We start from the raw sequence: 20,293 nt of genomic DNA, 5'->3' as shown, positions 1-20,293 counted from the left end.
ATTGTTGATGGCAAATTATTTTCTGAGCACCACTTAGTAGTGTCTAAATAATGACGTACGTTGCTAGATTTGGTAACTTTTTCTTTTTGCCTTCTTTCGCATATTTCATCATCTTCACAAGTTTCATAGCCAAAGAAAACAAAGGTTACCAAGGTAACAATGACAGAAAATTACAGAAAATTGTTTCAAGATGGCACCCCTCTCCCAGCACACAGCACTGTTTGATGTCCACATCATTTAAAGTTGAATGAAAGTATTGTTGGTTGTCTTTATTATTTACTTACAACCCATACTTCCTTGCTTAGGTGTATTTAACAACGCTAAGTAGTTATTCATAAATAAATAAAGATGATTTGTTAAGCACATGGATGAGTAATTCTTAGTAAGTTGATATTAATCTTTGCTCTGTAAGAAACTGAAAAGGGAAAAGGGAAAAGGTGACTTTCCTAACTGAAAAATTAAAGTAGTGCGGGAATCATTTTACTCATGAGCTCATCGTTCTTAGTTGGCTTACAGGAAGTTTGTTGAATGCAACGCTTGATTTAAAAGTACCTTCTAATTAAAAAAAAATATAAAAAGAATTAAAAAAAATCTCTGGTACATCTGTTCCATCTATTTATGGGGTGCACCAAGTTGAAGAGCAGTAATTAGTTATAACTATACCCATCAAGTAAAATGGTAAATAAATAACTGGAACAGGCAGAGCCAGCATTTGTAATTGAAAACATCCACTTCTTTGAAAAACGACAGCAATGAAATATTTCCGGTAATAACGACAGCATTTTCCAGTAATAACAAGAGAAACTATTTTACTTAGGCTTCAAGTGTGAAAGGCATGGAGGCATGGAGTCTGTGAATATAATGGAATAAAATGAATGAATGAATGAATGTTTGCATTTTTAAAATGGCACCTCAAATCAATGAATATTGTAAAAATACTCTCATTTCCTGGCAAATTCATATTATTATTATTTTAAAAAGCCCACTTTAAGGAATTAAAGCAAAATTCTAAGTATTAATTCTTACATTGTCAATGTGGAGAGGTTGATATTATCCTTGTAAATATTTGCATCATTTCCACCACAACAATAAAACAGACAATGATAAAGACTGTCAGTTTTAGTTGTTTTTATGATAAGCTGTCATAAAACCTACATGCTTTTCACTGTATGAATAACTCTAACCTACATACAGTTCAAGAATAACAATGAACTATCTTACAGTTTATGCAGATCTCAAATATCCAAATTAATTTAACAGTATTTTGATACCATTAACATGAACTTACCATGGCATAAGATAAAGGAGGAGCACTGAGGGTTTAAATCACTAGACTAACTTAATTACCTCCTGGACATGATTTTAATTATGATTACCTTAAGGTTGTGAACTTTACTAAAAGTAAATGAACTGATGTAAATCACATTTATTCCCAAACTAACACTGCCACTCTGTGGCTATTAGTTGTTTTTGAGCTGCTTGTTGATCCATAACGGCTGCACTAATTGCTGAAAATGTTTTAATCTTGGATGAAGAATAGCATCTGGAGTCATTTCTAGAAGTGATTGAAATTAAACTGTGAGTTAGTCAAAGTTGGTGCAGTTTTAATGTAGACTGGACAGTTATTTAAAAAGAGATAGATGTATATGTATTTAATGACTTCAGGCTGTCTATCTTTGAGCAGGCAGTAAAAAATACATTCATTAACATTAATACCGTTTAATTTTTTAAAAATCCTTTTGAAATTCAAATACAAATATTTAAAACAATCCTTTTGGCATGTAAGTAACCAAGATTTTCACTGGAAAACCAGGGCTTAGATAATAAATGTATATTATTTCGAACAGCAAAATGTAGCTCCCATAACTAAATAAATCCCCTCAACCATACCCTGAATATAATTTAGTACATACGTATGTTTAGGGATATCTTATAATATATTATAAATGCTCTGTGGCATCTTGGATAAATACATAACCATGTCTTTATCATTATTATTTCTACAGATTTCTGTTGTCATGGTCATATTAAGGTGAAGTTGTGTTTGTGGATACTTAGGGCCCCCTGCTGGTCGCATGTGAATCTGGATTCCAGCAGAACAAACTGAGCTTTTCACACACTCATTTTAGGATCAGCGTGTAACAATTATCCTGGAACAAGAGAACAACACTTAAGTTAAGCTAAAAAAAAGTCATGACTTTAAGGTACATTAACAAAATCTTTTGTTTGTTTCTAAGCTGGGCATATATTTCAGGCAAATTCTGCAGGCCTACTCAAAGTTTGGAGTAAAATCCAGTTGAGATGCTGTGGCATGACCTCAAACTGCCAATGCTGGTAAATGTAAAAACAATTCTGCAAAGAGTTTAAGAACTTTTAATTGTAATTGTTGCCACTTAAGCTAACACAACCAATTATTAGGTTAGGAAGACAATTAGTTTTTCCAGGAAGGAAAGGGTAGCTTTTTCTCTTCATAATTTAAACAACAATTTGAAAACCTCTTTTTGTATTTCGTCCGATTATCTTTGTCTGGTATGAGAAGTTGTTTGACAATCTAAAAAGGCAAAATCACAAGAAAGGGGACAGATGCTTTTCTCACAGGACTAGATTATGGATTAGTTTTTTTTTTATTTGGTTTTTAGGATGAGTGTGTAACAACTATCCTGGAACAAGAGATTTAAAATGACCTCCTGGCTGGCTTCTGCACATTTCAGCAGGGCCTGCTGTCTCTCGCACATTTAGTACTTTACTGTTTATTCATATGTACTGACTAACCCTGCTAAACAAATTAACAAGCTAAACATAACAGCCGAGGCCAGGTGGAATTATAAACAAAGTAATTGTAATAATCATTATTAACTTGTGCAACTCGTTTGACTAAATTATCAATTATTTTGACATTAAGAAGATAAACGACTAAAAGAATACTTACATGCCTACGTAAAGCTAATTTCTGTAAATGTGCGGCTTCAACCACATCCGTGCTTGCAGTTTATCTGACAACTATTGTGCTTTTCAAATGAAAGTCTGCAGCTTTACATCCGGTGCTGCTGTCGCTCTCCAGCTGGTTTTGACGCAGCTCGGTGGAGTCACAGCTCCGCTCCAGCTGTTCTCACCGCTGCTTCGCCTCGCTGCCTCTGCTCCGATGCTGCCTGCCTTCGTTTCAAATGTCACGGCGACCATGACAGGCATCGCGGCCGTTTCCTTCTTCTCCAACGCTTGCAGGTTCGCCGGCTGCGGGCTCCACTTTGACTCCCTGACCGAGCTCATCGTGCACATCGAGGATAACCACATCGGTAAGAGCCGCACAGCGCCTAGCGACCCGCCACGGTCGAAGCTAGCAGACGTGGCTACTAGAGGCTACAGCTAACAAGTTACTTCCTGCGTCCTGGCAACCCGGTTGCTAGGTGTGGTGACTGTTGATGTTCCGGTGGGTCCTGTTCGTTTCTGTCTAAAGAGCTGCGTTACTTTCTATACAGCAGTAACACCGACAGAGTTGGAGAAGTGAAATAAAGTCGGTAAGAGAAAACGGAGACACTTTGTGTGTTGGCAACTCGCTCGTGCAGCATCTGAGGCAAGGCCGCGCGCAGAGATCAAAGCCCCGCTCATAAATTTGATTCATTAGGTTGCATTGAATAATTACCTGCGTTTTGATGTTTGCCTAGCAGCACTCAGCACGTCATTGTGTAAAAATCCTAAAACACGTTTGTGTTGGTGGTGTTACTTTATCTATCACTTCATAAAGTTTCAGCGTGGAGAAAACAAACTTCTTTCAGAATAAATTAAGTATTTTTGACAAACATTATTAGTGATTTGCATTTTTTTTGTCAGTCTGTCGAAGATATTCATTATATTGTTCTTCTTTTTTCTGTAATTCACTAGATTTTACCGTCAGCTTGTAGTAGAGAATATAGTAAGTTCATACTGTATATTCTATATCTCTTGGCTAAGTTATATAATGAAAAATGTTATTGTCATTACTATTGATGTTGTTTTGGTATTAAATACTAATCTTATTTGTAAAATTAGAAGTAATTTGTAATGGGGATGCTGACCAAATTTAAACGTATTGACCAAAATGTTAACCTTGCTTAATATTACCACCATTTACATTTTACACAGAAATAGTAAAACAAGGTCAAATTACTTTTACTTAAAAGAGAAAAAGCAACTTTTCTTATTGCTGATAAAATATTGATTATTACACTAATGATATTTATCTAGAACTTTTTGTATCTGCTTTTTTTTCTGACACCTGGACTTTATCAAAAATGTAGATTAAACACTTGCAAAATAGCGGAGAAGCTTTTCAAGTAGATATGATTATTATGCAGCATATAATTCCTGGTTGCTGCTTTGTTCTTTATGGGGTACACTGGTAGTCCAACAGCCAATATTAGCACATTAATTAGTCAAGCTCAACTACGCAGTCTGCAGTCAGCTACTTAGCAGACATGCTGCTGATAGCTTGTCAAAAATAACAATCTATTGTCTATACCTGGGTGTCTGTACCAGGTCGTGGGTCTCCAGCAGTTTTGGGGTGAGAGGAATGGTGCACCTATTAACCCTTTGAGGGTTGAAAAGTTCCATATAAGTCTGATGTCATTTCCTTACAGCAACAGGTGGGGAAGGTGGAGAACTCTGTTACTATGCTCCATAAAGCTTGAGAAAACTTCAGCCACTGCAGCACTTTGTCTGGCGTCTCACTATAATATGACAGATAAATTTTAGAGGCTTTGACAGCACAACTTTGCAAAAACTTGGCATGCCTTCAAACAGCTAGGCTGCCCACGCCTTGTTGATCTAAAATTGTTATCTGCTGAAGATGTACTTTTGCAGTCATTAAATTAATAAAAACTGACATTTTAGTCTGTAAACACATGAACAAATGGCATGACCTTTGACGTAGGTTGTTTTAAGTAGCAAGAAACAGATAAAGATTTGGAAGATATGCTCTGATGCATAAGATAATCTCATGCTTTCATTTTCTGTTGCTTTTAAAACAACTTTCTCTGTCAAGGAATCTACAGCACATGTTTTTTCCTTTATGGTCAATCTCTGCCACACTTAATTACTGAAATAAACAACTTTTACAGAATTTTGTTTGCCTGTGTTACAGTACTAAAAAAAGAAGTTACACTTAGTAAAAAAAAAAAAGAAGAAAAAATAGGGATTGGTGTTGGCTAGTAAAACTCTGACTGTCTTTAACAAGAAGTGTAACAATGCATATAAAAGAGGGCAGTTTAATGTCCTATCAGTTTTGCCTGGGATTGCAAGCAGCTCAACAACACTGCTGCTGCAGATAAAATTGGCTCACAGATGTTGTCAAATTTACAGGCCATCCCACTTCAATCAAAGCCCCTCCTTAGTTAAGTGTTATGCAATAAATGAAGCAGAACTAATATCAGGGTATGCTCAAGAAATCATTTTTGAACTAATTCATTTATTTTTCAAGCTTTTGGGTTTTTTTTGGGTTTTTTTATCCATTTGAGGGGCTTTTAACAACATTTAATGAAGGTCATTTGTTGACCAAGTTCACTGGAGCCTCACTAATTTTTCACATCCCTTGCTTCCCACGTCAGTTAATCAGCTGTTTTTGATCATACTATCTATGATGATGGCACTATTTGTGAATAAATACATGCAACAAGGTTTGTTTTTTTTAACTTTTAGATTCCAACAGGTGTAATGTAGTGCACAAGGTTTTATGTATAGATGTATCCAAATTCCATGAGCATGGGATCAACACTCTTAGCTATGTATGGGCAGGTTTAGTGTATCAAAAATTTTAAGTGTAAGGTTTAATTACAGGCCTTTTACACATGTTCACCAGCAAGGAGCTGTAGGTTTTATTCATGAAACCTTCCCATACATAGAAAAGAGTGCTGTTTTGGTTGTAATGTCAGCACTGCCATACTTATTGTTCTGCATAAACATGATGTAACACAGTAAAATTGCCAGATGTAGCTGTTAGGGAGCCGTAGCACATTTTAAAGTGAGATTATGTCTTTGAAATAAAAGATCAAGTTTTAAATGGAATATTTGTGGAGGATATGTATAACATTTTTCCCTTTGACTCCTCCACATTATGTCAATCTCTGTTTTTCTACCTTTTATTGCTAATGTTCTCCATTTTCATAAATATTCTTTAATTGCATGACTCGGATTGGTGATTGGCAGGTCAACATCTCAGACCACCCACCATTTTGCATCTATAAATGCACTGTTAAAATAGCAATTTCTTTCTTGCTGATATATTTCAAACTGCTTGGTCAGTCAAGGACAACATTTTATTTGTTGTGTGTTATACCCTTTAGAAAAATAAAACTGAAAAAAAAAACAACCACCAAAAAAACTGGAATCAATCTTTGTCTGAATCAGCAAGTCAGACCTCAAAGAAAGACGGAAATTGGAACCTGTCAAGAAATGCCCGATTGATGCATCTCTAGTACCAGGGTGGCAAAATAGTCTCAGAATCACTGATGAATCTGGAAGTGGGAGTCAACATTTTGAAATGAATAGAACGTGTCATCTATTTTTAGTCTTTTAAAGATTTTGTACTTTTTTCAAATGATAGCATTTGAGAACCAAAGGACATGCGTTTTTTAGGTTAAGCTGCATCAAATGGTGCCATTACATTTTGTTAGCGTTTACATACTTTTTGTTAGTATGGCAAAAATGCAACTTCCCTTCCCCACAGCGTGACCCTTCGCTCCAACATCTGCTCCCCTGATCCGATATTTCAGGCCCTTATTATTGAAGGTGACAGGGCTCGGCTGCCTCTGTTGTTCTTGTTTGTTGCTTGACTGGCTTTAATATCCTCGGCTTTCAGACTGGTGCTGCATGTGCATGTGTCAGAGGTGTTAGCTTTAGTTTAAAAAAAAAAAAAAAAGCAAGGCCTTCAAATAACTTGTTAGGGAATAATGAAGCAATTAGTTGGCTCAAAGTGGAAAAACTCCCTCCCTCTAACCCCCACCCACCTCTATCCTCTCCCCTCTCTGCCGGCCTGCATACACTCAGAGAAGTGCGAAATCTTGCGCGTTGTGCCAAGTGCCTGTGATGCATAATTACAGAGGGGGTGCTTGATTTGGCATGTCTTCCTCCTCATCTGGTGGCCTGCTGCTTGAGGCACATTCCCCCATTGTAATTAGGCGCCTGATAATAAGCATACATTCTTGTACATGAGCTTTGTGGGCAGACTGCTGAATGGGTCTGTGAACAAGAGAGGGCGCTGCTCATCTGTTGATTGGGAGATATCCCCCTGTATGCACTATATAAAGGCTTTTTGTCAAACCTCGTTTATAATAATTGTGATAGACAGATAGTAGATTAGAGATAGTTAGATTGATCCCTTTATATATGATGACTTTCTGCTAGGATTAAAAATATTTTAATACTTGCTTAAAAGTTGGTATTTTTAAAAGGTATGTTTAATCTTACAAAGTAGCCTTATGTTTTAATATAATGGAATTTAAACTATGCCTATGTCCCCATGTGCTCAGTCGACCAGAAGGATGCTGCAGATGTGTTTTTTGACCTGTGAGCAGGTAGCCAGGGTCAGGAATAGCAGAAGCTTGAAATGGGCAGTAAGCTTATAGGAACACAACAAGTCTGTTTGTTGCCAGTCCTGTTGGGGGCTTATTGAGCTTTTTTTATTTCCCCAACAACTTGCAGTCATTCAAAAAAACAAAAAAAAAAGTGCGGAAGTAATAAATTTGTTAGACAGTAACTAGTTCCCTGATCTGTGCACCTGGTGGAGCTAATTACATTTCCCCAGTCCCCCACTGTTGCCTCTCTGTGGGGGGGAATCCACTACCCCCCCCAAAAAACATTGTGCAGCTTAGAAATTTAGTGTGATTATATTTCTGCCATTGGTTTTGTTGCCATAAGCATTTCTTTTGTTGCTGCCTGGTTTTACTGGAGAATCTTTACTGGTGTTGATCACCACAGTTGCATAGATTCATTGCAACAGTAAACACCTGTTTCCTAATCTACATGTTTTCACATATTGTTTTTGCTTACAAGGCCAAACAATACTTTGGTTTCCATAAAACCAAGCTAATTTGCTTTTACAGAGAATATGCTTTGTTGCAGACACTGCATAACCTTTTAGAGCTTTGCAACACTAGAATTATTTTTTGGATTGTTTTATTGTGATAGACCTGCAGTGATATTCAATTTCAAAATTTTGAATGGAATTTTTAATTATTGTCTCCTTTAATATTTTTCTTTTTATGCTTGTCAATGTTAATGTCAGACTCATAAGACTTTTCTAATGTTCGTAATATGAAGTTTTAAAAATGGCACACAACAAAACAGCTATAATTACGTGGTTGATAAAGCACTTAGAAAAATCCAACGGTGAGGGATTCTGCATTTACGGATGGGTTGTATAGGTTGCTGTGTGTGTCAAACTTATAATGAATCATTTTACTCCCTCCATGTTTCCCCAGAAACCACCAAAGAGTGGCTTTCACATGGAGCTTGTCTCCGTTTCATTTCCTTCTCAGAGGTCACATTGTAATGAATTACCTGTGCCACCACTCCTGGTAATGTTCCCTGCAGCTCACAGTCGCCATAAACATGTCACCATAATGCTCACCACTCACCTCTGCCCCACGGTGCATTTGACTGTCAGGGGTGGAGCAGCCAGATGCTGGTGGAAATGAGAGAGGGGACTGTGCGTCTGGTGTGCACACAAGAGTGAGGACGCTAGTCTGGTGGAGGATGTATCTAATGAGAGGCTAGCAGGCGTCACTTCCGCCGCTGCCTGAGGAAGGTGTGCTGTGTGATCATTCTGATGTAGACCACCACAGAGACCCTTTTTGTTAAGTGGTACTGGATCATTTGGCCTGCACTTACACCCTACAGCTACAAATCCAATCACAACTAGTATGTAGTAATTTAAATTTCACTGTTGTATGAAACTGAAAAATCACACAATATACACACACACAGTGAAAAAAACTTAAAAGTCCTACCTTCAATTTGTGGACATTTATTCAGTATTTAAAAACTTCCAAAAATGCACTTGACTTATGCTTATGCATGGGACCTTTTTTTAAAGCATTTAGTAACTTTTTATTAATGACTTGTGACCTCCTGTTTGTGTGGTGTGGAGTACATATGACTTGACAAGCAGGATTATTTCCTTTAACCTCTTCTCAAAATGGGAAAGACATGAAAACCTCCTATTCAAATACCACATTTATTATTAAAAGGCCAAAAGAAAAAACGGATCTCCTCAGCTCACTCTGAGCAATTTATTTCAAGGCTTTTGCATGCGTATTTACAAAGGGTGACAATAATTGTTAAGGTGACGTGATGCCATCAGATAGAACAGAAAACACGAACAGAAAGTCATTGAAGTGGTGCAAAAAGGACCAGTCAAAATTTAGATAAAACTGGGACAGTTATGGTTGAGGCCAGGTAGAAACAATCATTAATATCGCTTCATTAAGCCCTCATGCATGAATTGATTATCAAGTGCAAATGGCCCATCTGTAGCATAAATAAATGTTTGCAATAAATAATAAAAATCTGCTTTAGATTAAAATAGCTGCTCTGTTGGGTGTCATTATATCTTTTCTTTATGTAAGCCCTATAACATCAGCACATATGTGTAGGCATAAATACAAATTACACTGACTTACACTAACTCTTTGTTTCCCAGAAGCCTTCTAATAGGTGCCCACCATGGTGGACCACCTGTGTAGTTTGATTAGAGGGGTTCCCATCTCCAATTGAGGCACCTTCCTCCTGATCCTTGACTCATGGTGGCCCTATAAGAACACTAGAGGCTGTGGGGGGATGTGGTCCCTGCAGGCCTTCTTTTGCAGTCCCCACCTGAGGCTTTTGTGATTTACAGTGTGTGGGAACGGACCGATCCACTGCTGTTTGAGCTGGCCGCCAATCCACAGCTTGAGACTCATTAGGGATTTTTGGAGGGATTTCTTGTGCACTCTTGCACACACGCATGCCATTACTGCAAAGCTCTGAGCAGTCTCAGGGTTGCCTCTGGCTTTTGGCATGGGACTAGTGTCATAATGAATGCGTGCCTCCAACTCTTTGTTTTCATGACATCGTTGGAAAGTAGAGTAAAATGTGCTGTCCTTCACACCAGGGATAAATCCTCTATTAATGAAACGCTTGCACATGGCCTTCAGAGAACCATCTGTAGTCTTAGGTTAAGACCTGTATAGTTTCAAGAAACTGCAATTACAAATTTGAAAGTTCTTCAACGCCAGCACTAACATTACCTTAATAATGGCCTCAAAAAACTTGTACCATGCTAATAGACAGATGCAGTTTTATTTTCCCAAAGCTGGGTACAATCCCAGTCGCTAAACCCTGGCAGGATTACTATTTTACCTGGTATTATCAAGAAATCACTTAAATAGCGTATGCTAAAACATCTCAAAAAACACCACATGTCCCAATTTGGAAAAAAATGCAGGAACAGATGAGAAGCAAAGTCTGGAAGGGGTTACAAAACCATTTCTAAGTCTTTGGGACTCAAACCCACTGTGAGAGCCATTATCCACAAATGCAACAATGGTGGATCATCCCAAGGACACACACCAGGAGGTCACAAAAAAACACAATACAGAGCAAAAAAGGATTTCCATTGAAGAGCTCAAAGGCAAAAAACTACTGCTAACAAAAATAATGCAAAGGCCCTTCTCACACTTCCTCTAAAAAAAAATCTTAATGAAGCCTAATATTCTGTGAACTGGTGGTACACTAATGGAAACTTTTTGAAAGGTATGAATCCCATTAAATCTGGTGAGAAACTAGCAACATTTCAGAAAAAGAGCATCTTACTGACAACTGGACACGGAGATTGGACACGTGGTTGTCCAGTTGTGATGGTCTGTGATTGCTTTGCTGCTTCAGCTTCTTAGTGACTTGTTATAATTGATCAAAGCATGATTACATTTGCGGCCAGAAGACCACGAAGAAGAACGTTCATCAATCAGATCATTACATTAAGCTCAAGCATGGATAATGATCCAAAACAATACCAATAAGTCCAAAATTTAATGCCTCATAGAAAAAAAAAACTAAATGGTTTATTGAGTGTCCTAGTCAGTATTCAAATTTCAATCCAATTGATATTATGTAATATGATTTTCAGCGGGCTAGCTGAGGGTTTGAAAAAAAAATTCAATTTGGCATAGTTAAAGCAATTCTGCCGAAAAGAGGGATTTAATTATAACCTCTTAAAACAAAACCTTTAATTAGTTGGTTTTTTTCTCATTGCAACTGTCATTACATTGAAAGAAAATGATGCTAACAGTAAACAGAAATTGCAGTGTTATTAATGTTATAATTTCTTCTTAAATGAAGCTCATAATAGTTTAAAAAATCAATGGCCTAATAAATGAGCTGGATAAAACCAAGCAATGCACTGAACCCCATGGGGCTGAGCAGTCTTTCACAACACTGTCACAGACGCAAGCAGCGCGGCTCAGCTGGGAAGTGGTACAAAGTGTTGCTTTATGGGCTGTCTCTCTTCTCCCATAACAGAGGGAAGAGTGATTGAAGTCAGTCACGCTTCACCTCAGGGTGTGGAGATTGGCTATTGTTGTACATCTAGCACCACTGAGCAGGATGAATGTGTGGAGCTGAGAAAGCGAAAACATACAATGTGTGGAGTGTGGTCATATGTGTGCAATTTGGTTTCTGCAGGGCTGCACTTTAAGAACCTAGAAATAGTGAGATGTCATTTACTTGATGTTCTATAATAAAACTGTGTGCTACAAGGGGAACAGAGAAGACTTTATAGCTGGGCCATGAAATCTGTCGCTTTAAAAATTGGTGGATTGTGTTTCTAAATGTTCTGAAAACACCTCAATATGCATTATTTTATGTGCTCAACAGTCTGTCAATCCATAGAGGCTGGATTCTCTCACTAATACTTTAAATACAATTATACAGAGGAAATATAGTGAGTTTGCTTTATACTTGGAAATCCGAGTTTACGAGGTAGAAGTCAGAAAAAAAAGAAATAAATATTCATTATGGTCATGGTCTTGACTGGGAAAGTCGGAGTTTGCCTATTAGTCTTCTGTTGAGTATTCACTCTGACTGCCATTCTTAATGTTTCTGTTTAAATTATTTGTTAGCACTTCTGATGGTTTATATATTACTCCAGTCTCACGCTTATGGCTGCTCACATATAGAACTAAGTGAAAGCTGCTGGCAAAAGCTATAAACAAAGCACTTCTGATGAATTGCATCTCATTAAACAAATGACACTGTGAAATATCTTAGAATGGAGAGATATACTGTCATTACCTTGCATTGGTTACAGTAGTTTATACCAAAACAAATCGGCCCTCATATTGATTTCAGACATGTTAATGTGGTGTGTTATCTTTGTACAGATTTGTTTACAGATAAAATTAAAAAAAAAGTTTTTCAGAAGATTAAAATAAAATGTAGGACCAATAGAGTCTAATGTAGTATTTACGTACATAGTGTGGAGTACTTGGTTGGGGCTCCTTTTACATGAATTACGACATCTGAGTGGTGTGGCATGAAATTAATCAGAGACTTTGTTACTTTAATAGGATCCCTCGGCTTGTTTGCAGTTTTTTTGGGGGGGTCTGATGTCTCTCATTTTTATGTGTTTATGCCAGGCCAGGTTGCTGTCCACACAATCACAGTGATGGCATGGTCATTGAACCAGCCTGCCTTTGACAGTGGAAGAAGGTTCAAAGTCCAGCTAGTTCATTCCTATACAGGGTGCAGGTTTAACTGCTGCCTGTGCACATATTTCTTCACACATTTTCCTTCCATGCAACTTTCCAATGATTGTTCAAAGATCCCAGATCAATCAATCAGCTTATTTTGCAATTATCTTTTGTGGGGAACAAGGCTGTATAGGAAAGAATGTCTTTCCTGTGATTGGCTACGCCATTACATAATGTCTTCTATTTAAAATTTGTTAAATGCTGTAGTGTGAAACCTTATGTATGCCTTAATCATTCATGTATTAAATTTATGCGGACTAGGAAACAAAGAATAAAGATTGTTCCTCTAGATAAAAATGCTTTAACACTCTACAAGATCAACAAGATCAATTACTTTTAGCACAGGACCACCTTGTTCAGGTGCATGGAACACTTCATTTGTGAATGTACTTTTTTAATATGATTAGAGAATATTTTATTATATTATTTTATTGGTTTTTATGAGATACATCAACCTTAAAAGGAGAAGCTGTTAAAGCATTAAAGGCTAACAAAAAGAAAAAGGCAAAATAAAAATTTATAAAAATGTTTGATTTCAAATATGTATGTTAGCATAAATTGAAGGCCTACAGAATTTGGTGAATATTTAGTTCATTTTGCTCAACTCCTTCCAATGCTTCTGTTTCTCTATCTGCCTAGAAACAGACCCCTGTTTCTTGGAGAAGCAGGAACAGCAGCAGCCGACATATATTGCTCTCAGCTACATCAATAGGTAAGGGCAATTTTTTTTAACCTTCAAATCCTGCTTCTTAAAATTCATGAATTGATCTGATTTAACCTCAAATTAATTTTATTACGAGACTTCTTCTGAATCAGCTGCTTCTGTTTTATATTATGCGGGAGACTCATTAAGTGTTGCTGACAGTTTCATTTGTCATCTGGAGGACTGCTTAGATTAATTTCTGTGGTGTTGTGTTTTTTTTTACTGCTCTGAGATCATCCCAGCTGCCTTTGATATGGGGCTCAAACAGAGCTTTTATTGGCCTTCCACAGTACGCCAGAGTACGACAAAGTGTCCCACTGTCTCCCTGCTTTTACAAACGCATCTTCATGTGGCTGTTACTTAATTTTCTAATTCCACTTTTCCTTCACCAGTGTCTGTGTTAATGCTTCTATCTTATTATACCAATTTACCAAAGACTTTACTACTCCAATAAAATGTTTTTTCATGGAAATGTGGCCAGTGGTGTTTTTTCCAACCATGCGTTCTACAACTGAAGGGCTCCAAGTTAATTAGTGAAGAAAGTGTGAAATTACATTCTTTTCCTAATTTTTTTTTTCTCTTTCTTTTTAACAAACACTAAGCAGCTTTGTGATCCACAATGCCAGGTTCATGACAGACGCTGCGAGGCGAGAACACGAGGCCCTGAAGAAAAAGGTGCAGCCTAAGCTCTCTCTGACGGCCACGTTGTCACGCACCAACGTCTCCACACCACCCCGTCACACCAGTGGAAACCTCACCCCTCCTGTCACCCCACCGATCACCCCTTCCTCTTCCTTCCGCAGCAGTACACCAACAGGTACCCGTCGTTCTCATTTCTAGTGAGATGAGCAGTTTCACCTCACAGCAGCAAATAAATATAGTCTTTTTCTTTTTTTTTTAAAATTAAAGTAGAGGTGCACTGATCAGAATTTCTTGGTGGATTCTCAGATGCCTTTTTGTTTGTTTTCTGTCTTTAAGAATTATTACACAAGAATATACAGTATGAGAACAGAATTCATCTTTTTTTTTCGAGCTTTCACACATTATTGAGTACACATTCATTATTTATGTTAGAAACAGAGGCAATGATGTGTGAAAGTATTTGCTATAAATCAGAGATTTACCATTTTAAGTCTGACAAAATAATGTTAGAATTCACATTTAAGACCAGGTTTAGCATTTTCCCATAGCTATTAGCTCAGTTAGTGGGGGCTAGCATAAATACAACCTCAGTCTCTTTGTGTGTTCTCACCATCATCTAGATCCGGGGTGGGCAATCCTGGTCCTCGAGGGCCGGTGTCCTGCAACTCTTATATGTCTCCCTGGTCCAACACACTTGAATCCAATAGCGGAATCACCTCCTAAGTGCAGTCAAGTTCTCCAGAGTCCTGCTAATGACCTCATTATTTGACTCAGGTGTGTTGAAGAAGAGATACATCTAAAAGTTGCAGGAGACCGGCCCTCCAGGCCTGGAGTTGCCCACCCCTGATCTAGATCCTATCCTTAACTCTGGGGTTTCTTATATGCTGCCAACCTTTCCAAAGCTAGCATGTTCAACAGTAGACAGTGGCTGAAAGCTCAACAAGATAAAACAGTGCAACTTCCTGTTACCTGCTAAAAGTCTTGCTGTGTCTCACATTCTGAGTCTGATTGACATTCAGAAATGAGAGCTTCCTTTAATTAAGCTTTTTACACTGTGCATTTCCTCTGCCGCTGCACCTGACAGAGGATTGAATCAAATTGAACTCTTAATTCCCATGCAGACCACTTTCTGTTGTAAAATGATATCCTGCCATTGTGAGTTTCATAATGTAATGTAGAATGATTTCTTTAGGGATGTTCTAATAAGGACTTTTTTTTTTAGTGACAAGCTTAGCAACGAGAGCGTTAAGCAGAGCAGTACACATGAGAGTATTCTGGAGGAGATGGGAAAGAAGGTGATCTGCTCAGATGGGACTAAAACTGAACTTTTTCGGTCTGCCTACAGAATGCGAGGCAATAGGTTTTTGCAGGTTGTAAAAGACTTGAGACTGAGTGGGAGGTTTATTTTCTAGCAGCACGACGACAAAACAAAGATCCAGAGCTGCAAAGAAATGGGTTGAATTTGCATGGTCCTGTATTTGAATGGCCAAGATTTGAATCTAACTGAGAAGTTTTTACATTTTGTTCACATGCGCTCTCTGTTCAAACTCGCTGAGCAGGTATTGGCGTACTTCAAAAAACACCTGTTGCTGCAAACATTTTAAAACACAGGGGCGGAATACATATGTGAGCCACACTTTTCACAGTTATTTTTGTCAAAGAAAAATTTAAAACCATTTATGTTTTTCCTTCAACATTTACAGAAAACTTTTTTTTTTTTTCAAACAGCTTTGTAGCATTTTCCCACATACTCAAAGAGACAACAACATTAATGAATACATAAAACAAATAGAAGTTTCTCAACCCAAGATTTTTTCCCATAATTGGCTGATTTCAGTGCTTCTTAAAATCTGGGTATTGTAATTCAGGAAGAGACGAGTATGGGAACTGCTGCTGAGAAAGATCTGTGTTTGCCCGACGGAAAGCCCAAGGGCTAAGATCTAATTGCCACAAGGAAGTCAAAAGCCACGAATCAGAGCATTTTCGTTTAGATGCTGTGGATCTGAAGTAAATCTTTGTGCTTTCTGTTGTTTTTCTTCCCACAGGTAGTGAGTGTGACGATGAGGATGTAGAGTTTGAGGCGTCTGACAGTGACGAGTCGTGGACCACAGAGAGCGCCATCAGCTCTGAGTCTATCTTAAGCTCCATGTGCATGAACGGAGGAGATGAGAAGCCTTTCGCCTGTCCTGTTCCCGGCTGTAAGAAAAGATACAAGGTGCGTTTCATCCGTGATTTATCAGATCTTAAAATTGCTGTAGTCGTTTTAGTTTTAGTCTGATTTTTGTCTACTGAATCTTACAACATTCTGTCTTATGTCCTTTTACGCACACAAAAAAAATTGTTACATGCAAGGGAATTATTTATCCTATTGAAAAAAACCTTTTCCTGTTTTCTCACATGGCTAAATTGAGATCTGACTGGATTTCATCTCCCTATAACATTGTACGCATTTCTTTATTTTGGCATGACAGTCATTTTTGTCATTGCTAGTATCATTCAGCTGACGTTTCTTGTAGTAAATAAAAGGTTGTTGAGTAAATATTGTCATCGTAGTTTCAGTCGTTGAAAGGAGCGCTGCTTGGTAACTAATTTGGCTGCATGATTGGGATTGTTGTCTGAGTGGAAAACACCTTTGTGCCCCAGCTTAACCTGGTGAAAAACAGCCCTTTGTTTTACGCTTTGGCTTCGTAACGACGATCTGGACACTCAGCTATTGAGAAACGATTGCTTGCTGGGGGCGTGGACTCTGTTGAAGTTTTACGTTTTACCCAGTCGCTAACACTGGCCGTGACATGCAATGCGCCAGCTTGTTGAAGATTACTGGCAATTGCATGCGCTGTAAACAACCCCATGGAGAGTCGGACCACAACATCTTCGGCCAGCAATAAAATGTCTTAAACATTCCTCTTGCTCTGACTTTAATTGCTCAATACTTAGAATTGTATCCGACACGAACTGGATGACTCTGTTCACTTCCTCCGTTGCCAAACTACAACCCTATATGAGCGGATTACAATTCTAAAACAGAACATAAACTAAACCTCATCATTTATAATTCTATCTCTTCAGTGATTGGCTCAATGGGAGAAATTAAAAAATGGAACACTGAAGGGAGATGAGAATCGAATGAAATTGCTTAGGAAGGCAATTGCCACGCTAGTCCAAGTTTTATCTTCTTGGTGGATGTCTTGAGTTGTTGCTTTAGTATTTTGAGAACATTTCTTCCTCATGGGAAGTACAACAGTCCCTCCTGAAGCAAAACACTCCACAGCATGATGGTGCCACTCCCATACTGCACAGCAGGGATAGATGGGATTTCAGGCTCGCAGGTTTCATCCTATAGATATATATATATATATATATATGTGTGTGTGTATGTATATGTATATTTGTATGTATGTGAGAAAGCGAGACCTGGAGAGTGGAAAATGGGTTCTTTGTTGGGCAGTACAACAACTTAAAGGCATACATCCAGTCCACCTCAGTGATATGGAGTTTTATAGGATTTTCCGCCCACATCTGGTGTGTGTGGTTGGGATAAATTCTGCACAGCCTGAGAAAATTGCTTTGCTGACGTGAATGACAGAGTTATAGGCAATGACTAAGGCTTAAGGCAGCAGCAGGGATCTGTTTAGGAGCAGAACAAGCCTTCTGTTGACTGCAAACTTTTGTTTGTCTGGAAATTATGCAACATCATACACAATACCTCATATGTTACATATTTGTGGATAATATCTGTTTTTGCCCACATTAGGCCTATAATTAGATGTCTGGGTTAACTATGCCTATTTTAGACAGTTTAGCTTAATTGTTATTTTAGTTTCTTACAGAGATTTTCTATCTCCAGTCAAATAAAATTGGTATGAAGCTCTGGAAGCAGATCTCTGGTCCCAACATACTACAATGCCAAAAGTAGTCAAACCTCTAGAAGTTGGTCATATTTTGTGCCACTACAGCCACAAGTTTGAACGTGACATAGTTTGAACGTGGTAGGAAAATAATACGTGTTTTTCATGCTTTATCTACAATTAAAACTTTAAATAAAGTCAGCAAGCATTTATATTCAGGTGCTTTAAATCTTGCAAAAAAACAGAAAGGCAGAGTCCGAGCACGTGAATTGTTCTCTTCATCTACTGTAGTTGTAATAGTTCCAGAATGCAGTCTGTCATGTATAATGTTTAATGTAAACTATGGTCTTTATCAAATTTCTTGTCTCGCAACAGAACGTGAACGGCATCAAGTATCATGCCAAGAACGGACACCGGACCCAGATCAGGGTGCGCAAACCTTTTAAATGCCGCTGTGGGAAGAGTTACAAGACATCTCAGGGTCTCCGGCACCACACCATCAACTTTCATCCACCCATCTCTACTGACAGCTTCCGTAAGAAGCAGCAGTAGAGGTGGAGTCCATGACCAGCACTTTCCCTCGGGCCATATAAACATCCATCTAAAGTTCACATCACCAGCAGCTCCGCTCGCTGCCTCCAGTTTCATTTTCCCTTCTTTTCACTTTGCTATAACACTAGACTATGTTTTATTTGCACAGTATATATGTATTATTCAATCTTAATCCCCATGCAAATTGCCATATTTATGTCATTCACATTTTGTATTTTTGCACATTTCAGATATTTTCTATCCCACCTTTGTTCCCTTGACTTATGGTGCTTGTTGATCATGTAGACTTGAGAAGTAGCCAGGAGATGATTAGTTTTACAAATGCATTGTCCTTTATATACTGAGTACATGGACAGATTCCTGTGTTTTCTGTTGAAAGGAAACACCATTACGCACTCTGTCGTAGCCTTTGAGCTTGAAATGGGAAAGAGGCAAATGAAGAAACTGAATGTAGCCTGACTGGGAAAAATGAGTCGTTTGTCTTAAACACAGTTACTTTTCCATTCATAGGACATGCATAACATCTCTTTTGTGGGAACACCAAAGGATAATCTCAGGTGATTTTTCTGCAAGCATTTCAGCTTCGCTTTTGCCTGATCGTTTTAAATGAGTCCATGCTGCTCAGAGGGATCATGAGAACATTTTTGAGTAGCAGTTCTTCGTGTCTTGGGTAACTTTCTTTAAGACTAAGCAGCTGACCTTCCTAATTTCACAGTAAGGCATTGAAGCACTTTAAAAAAAAATGAGTAAACAAGTCCAATTCTTCAGGCCTCAGTATTGTGACATTTCTGAATGTATAGCAGTTGCCTTGAATCGTATCCCATTCCAAAAACACCCAAACAGCATGTCTATGAATGTCTTCAGTTTGAGAGTCACCGAGCAGTTTAGCTTTATGCCCAACCACTTCTGTTTAGTTTTCACTGCCTGAGTGAAAACAGTTTCTTCCACTGTTTAATAGGAAGAACCAGTGAAATGGCTCCGTGGCTGTGCATTCAGCTCCTATTTTGTGCCATAATAAGAATGAAGTATTCAGAACAATCTGCCAAAGTACCAACAATAGCAGTCAGCTGCAAAAACAAAGGAATTAAATAGACACTGATGTCATCTACCTTTAGGATTGCGATGGTTTATTTTACCAGATCTTTTTTTTTATTATTTTGTAAGAGCACAATGATGCAAAAACTGACATCATACTGTGACTACTTAAAACCTGGGCCTGCAAAATAATTTTCTCATGCATGCAGGTCCAGTCCATGTCTCTCAGCAAGTTGCAACTCAACCGCATAAATCTGGCTGGGTATTCAATCACTATTCTTGCCGATTTTGGTGAGTTCATTTAAATTTGTCGGTTTCCAGGCATGAAGTCGAAGTTACAGTCGAAGGCCAAACAGCTTAACGTTAGTTTACTTCTCTGTTATATTTTTCCCCTCTAATAGTTCTTGGGTGTTCGCCTATTAAATGCCTGCAAAATTTGTTTCTCTTTAGCATTTTCTTTGGTACACAACTAAATAAACTGGAGCATTCCTGTTTTATTGATTAGCTGCAAGAAAATCCCTAAAGATTAGCATCAAATGTTGTGTGGAGAACATTGTGTAATTTCTTGCGCTAAATGCTCCTTTGAAATTATATGGTTTTTAAAAAGGAAAACAAATCTCTACAAATAATCAGAAACAAGGTCAAGACTGAAACAAAAAAGTAACTTAAGCAATTGCTTTGAACCATTTTGAAAGAGTAAAAGAAAAATTAAAGCTGCGAGCAGCCTCGGGCGGCCCTCGCAGCAAGCGCCGCTCCGG

The 20,293-nt window shown here is 38.1% G+C and overlaps 1 protein-coding gene across 2 annotated transcripts; it reads left to right on the top strand.

Moving 5' to 3' along the window:
• Positions 1-2,949: 2,949 nt before the first annotated feature.
• On the top strand, positions 2,950-20,032 carry jazf1b (JAZF zinc finger 1b). Of its 2 annotated transcripts, none has more exons than XM_032557939.1 (5): positions 2,950-3,293; positions 13,395-13,467; positions 14,064-14,275; positions 16,146-16,315; positions 18,324-20,032. In XM_032557939.1, the coding sequence occupies exons 1-5, from the start codon at positions 2,957-2,959 to the stop codon at positions 18,498-18,500; spliced, it is 969 nt and encodes a 322-aa protein (XP_032413830.1). In that variant the 5' UTR covers positions 2,950-2,956; the 3' UTR covers positions 18,501-20,032. The 2 variants fall into 2 exon arrangements, with proteins under 2 accessions (XP_032413830.1, XP_032413832.1); XM_032557941.1 differs by having other exon boundaries at positions 2,952-3,293; positions 14,085-14,275.
• Positions 20,033-20,293: the final 261 nt, after the last annotated feature.

The sequence above is a fragment of the Xiphophorus hellerii genome, chromosome 3 (genome assembly GCF_003331165.1).
Source record: "Xiphophorus hellerii strain 12219 chromosome 3, Xiphophorus_hellerii-4.1, whole genome shotgun sequence".
NCBI classification, from domain to species: Eukaryota; Metazoa; Chordata; class Actinopteri; order Cyprinodontiformes; family Poeciliidae; genus Xiphophorus; species Xiphophorus hellerii.
The sequence above is the reverse complement of the archived record's forward strand: the minus strand, read 5'-3'. Positions and strand labels throughout refer to the sequence as shown.

Bases quoted from the DNA above. Each gene is read 5' to 3' on its own strand.
- jazf1b (XM_032557939.1), top strand. From the start codon at position 2,957: ATGTGCGGCTTCAACCACATCCGTGCTTGCAGTTTATCTGACAACTAT. The intron at 3,294-13,394 runs GTAAGAGCCGCA...CTATCTGCCTAG, and splicing joins CATCGAGGATAACCACATCG to AAACAGACCCCTGTTTCTTG. The intron at 13,468-14,063 runs GTAAGGGCAATT...AACACTAAGCAG, and splicing joins GCTCTCAGCTACATCAATAG to CTTTGTGATCCACAATGCCA.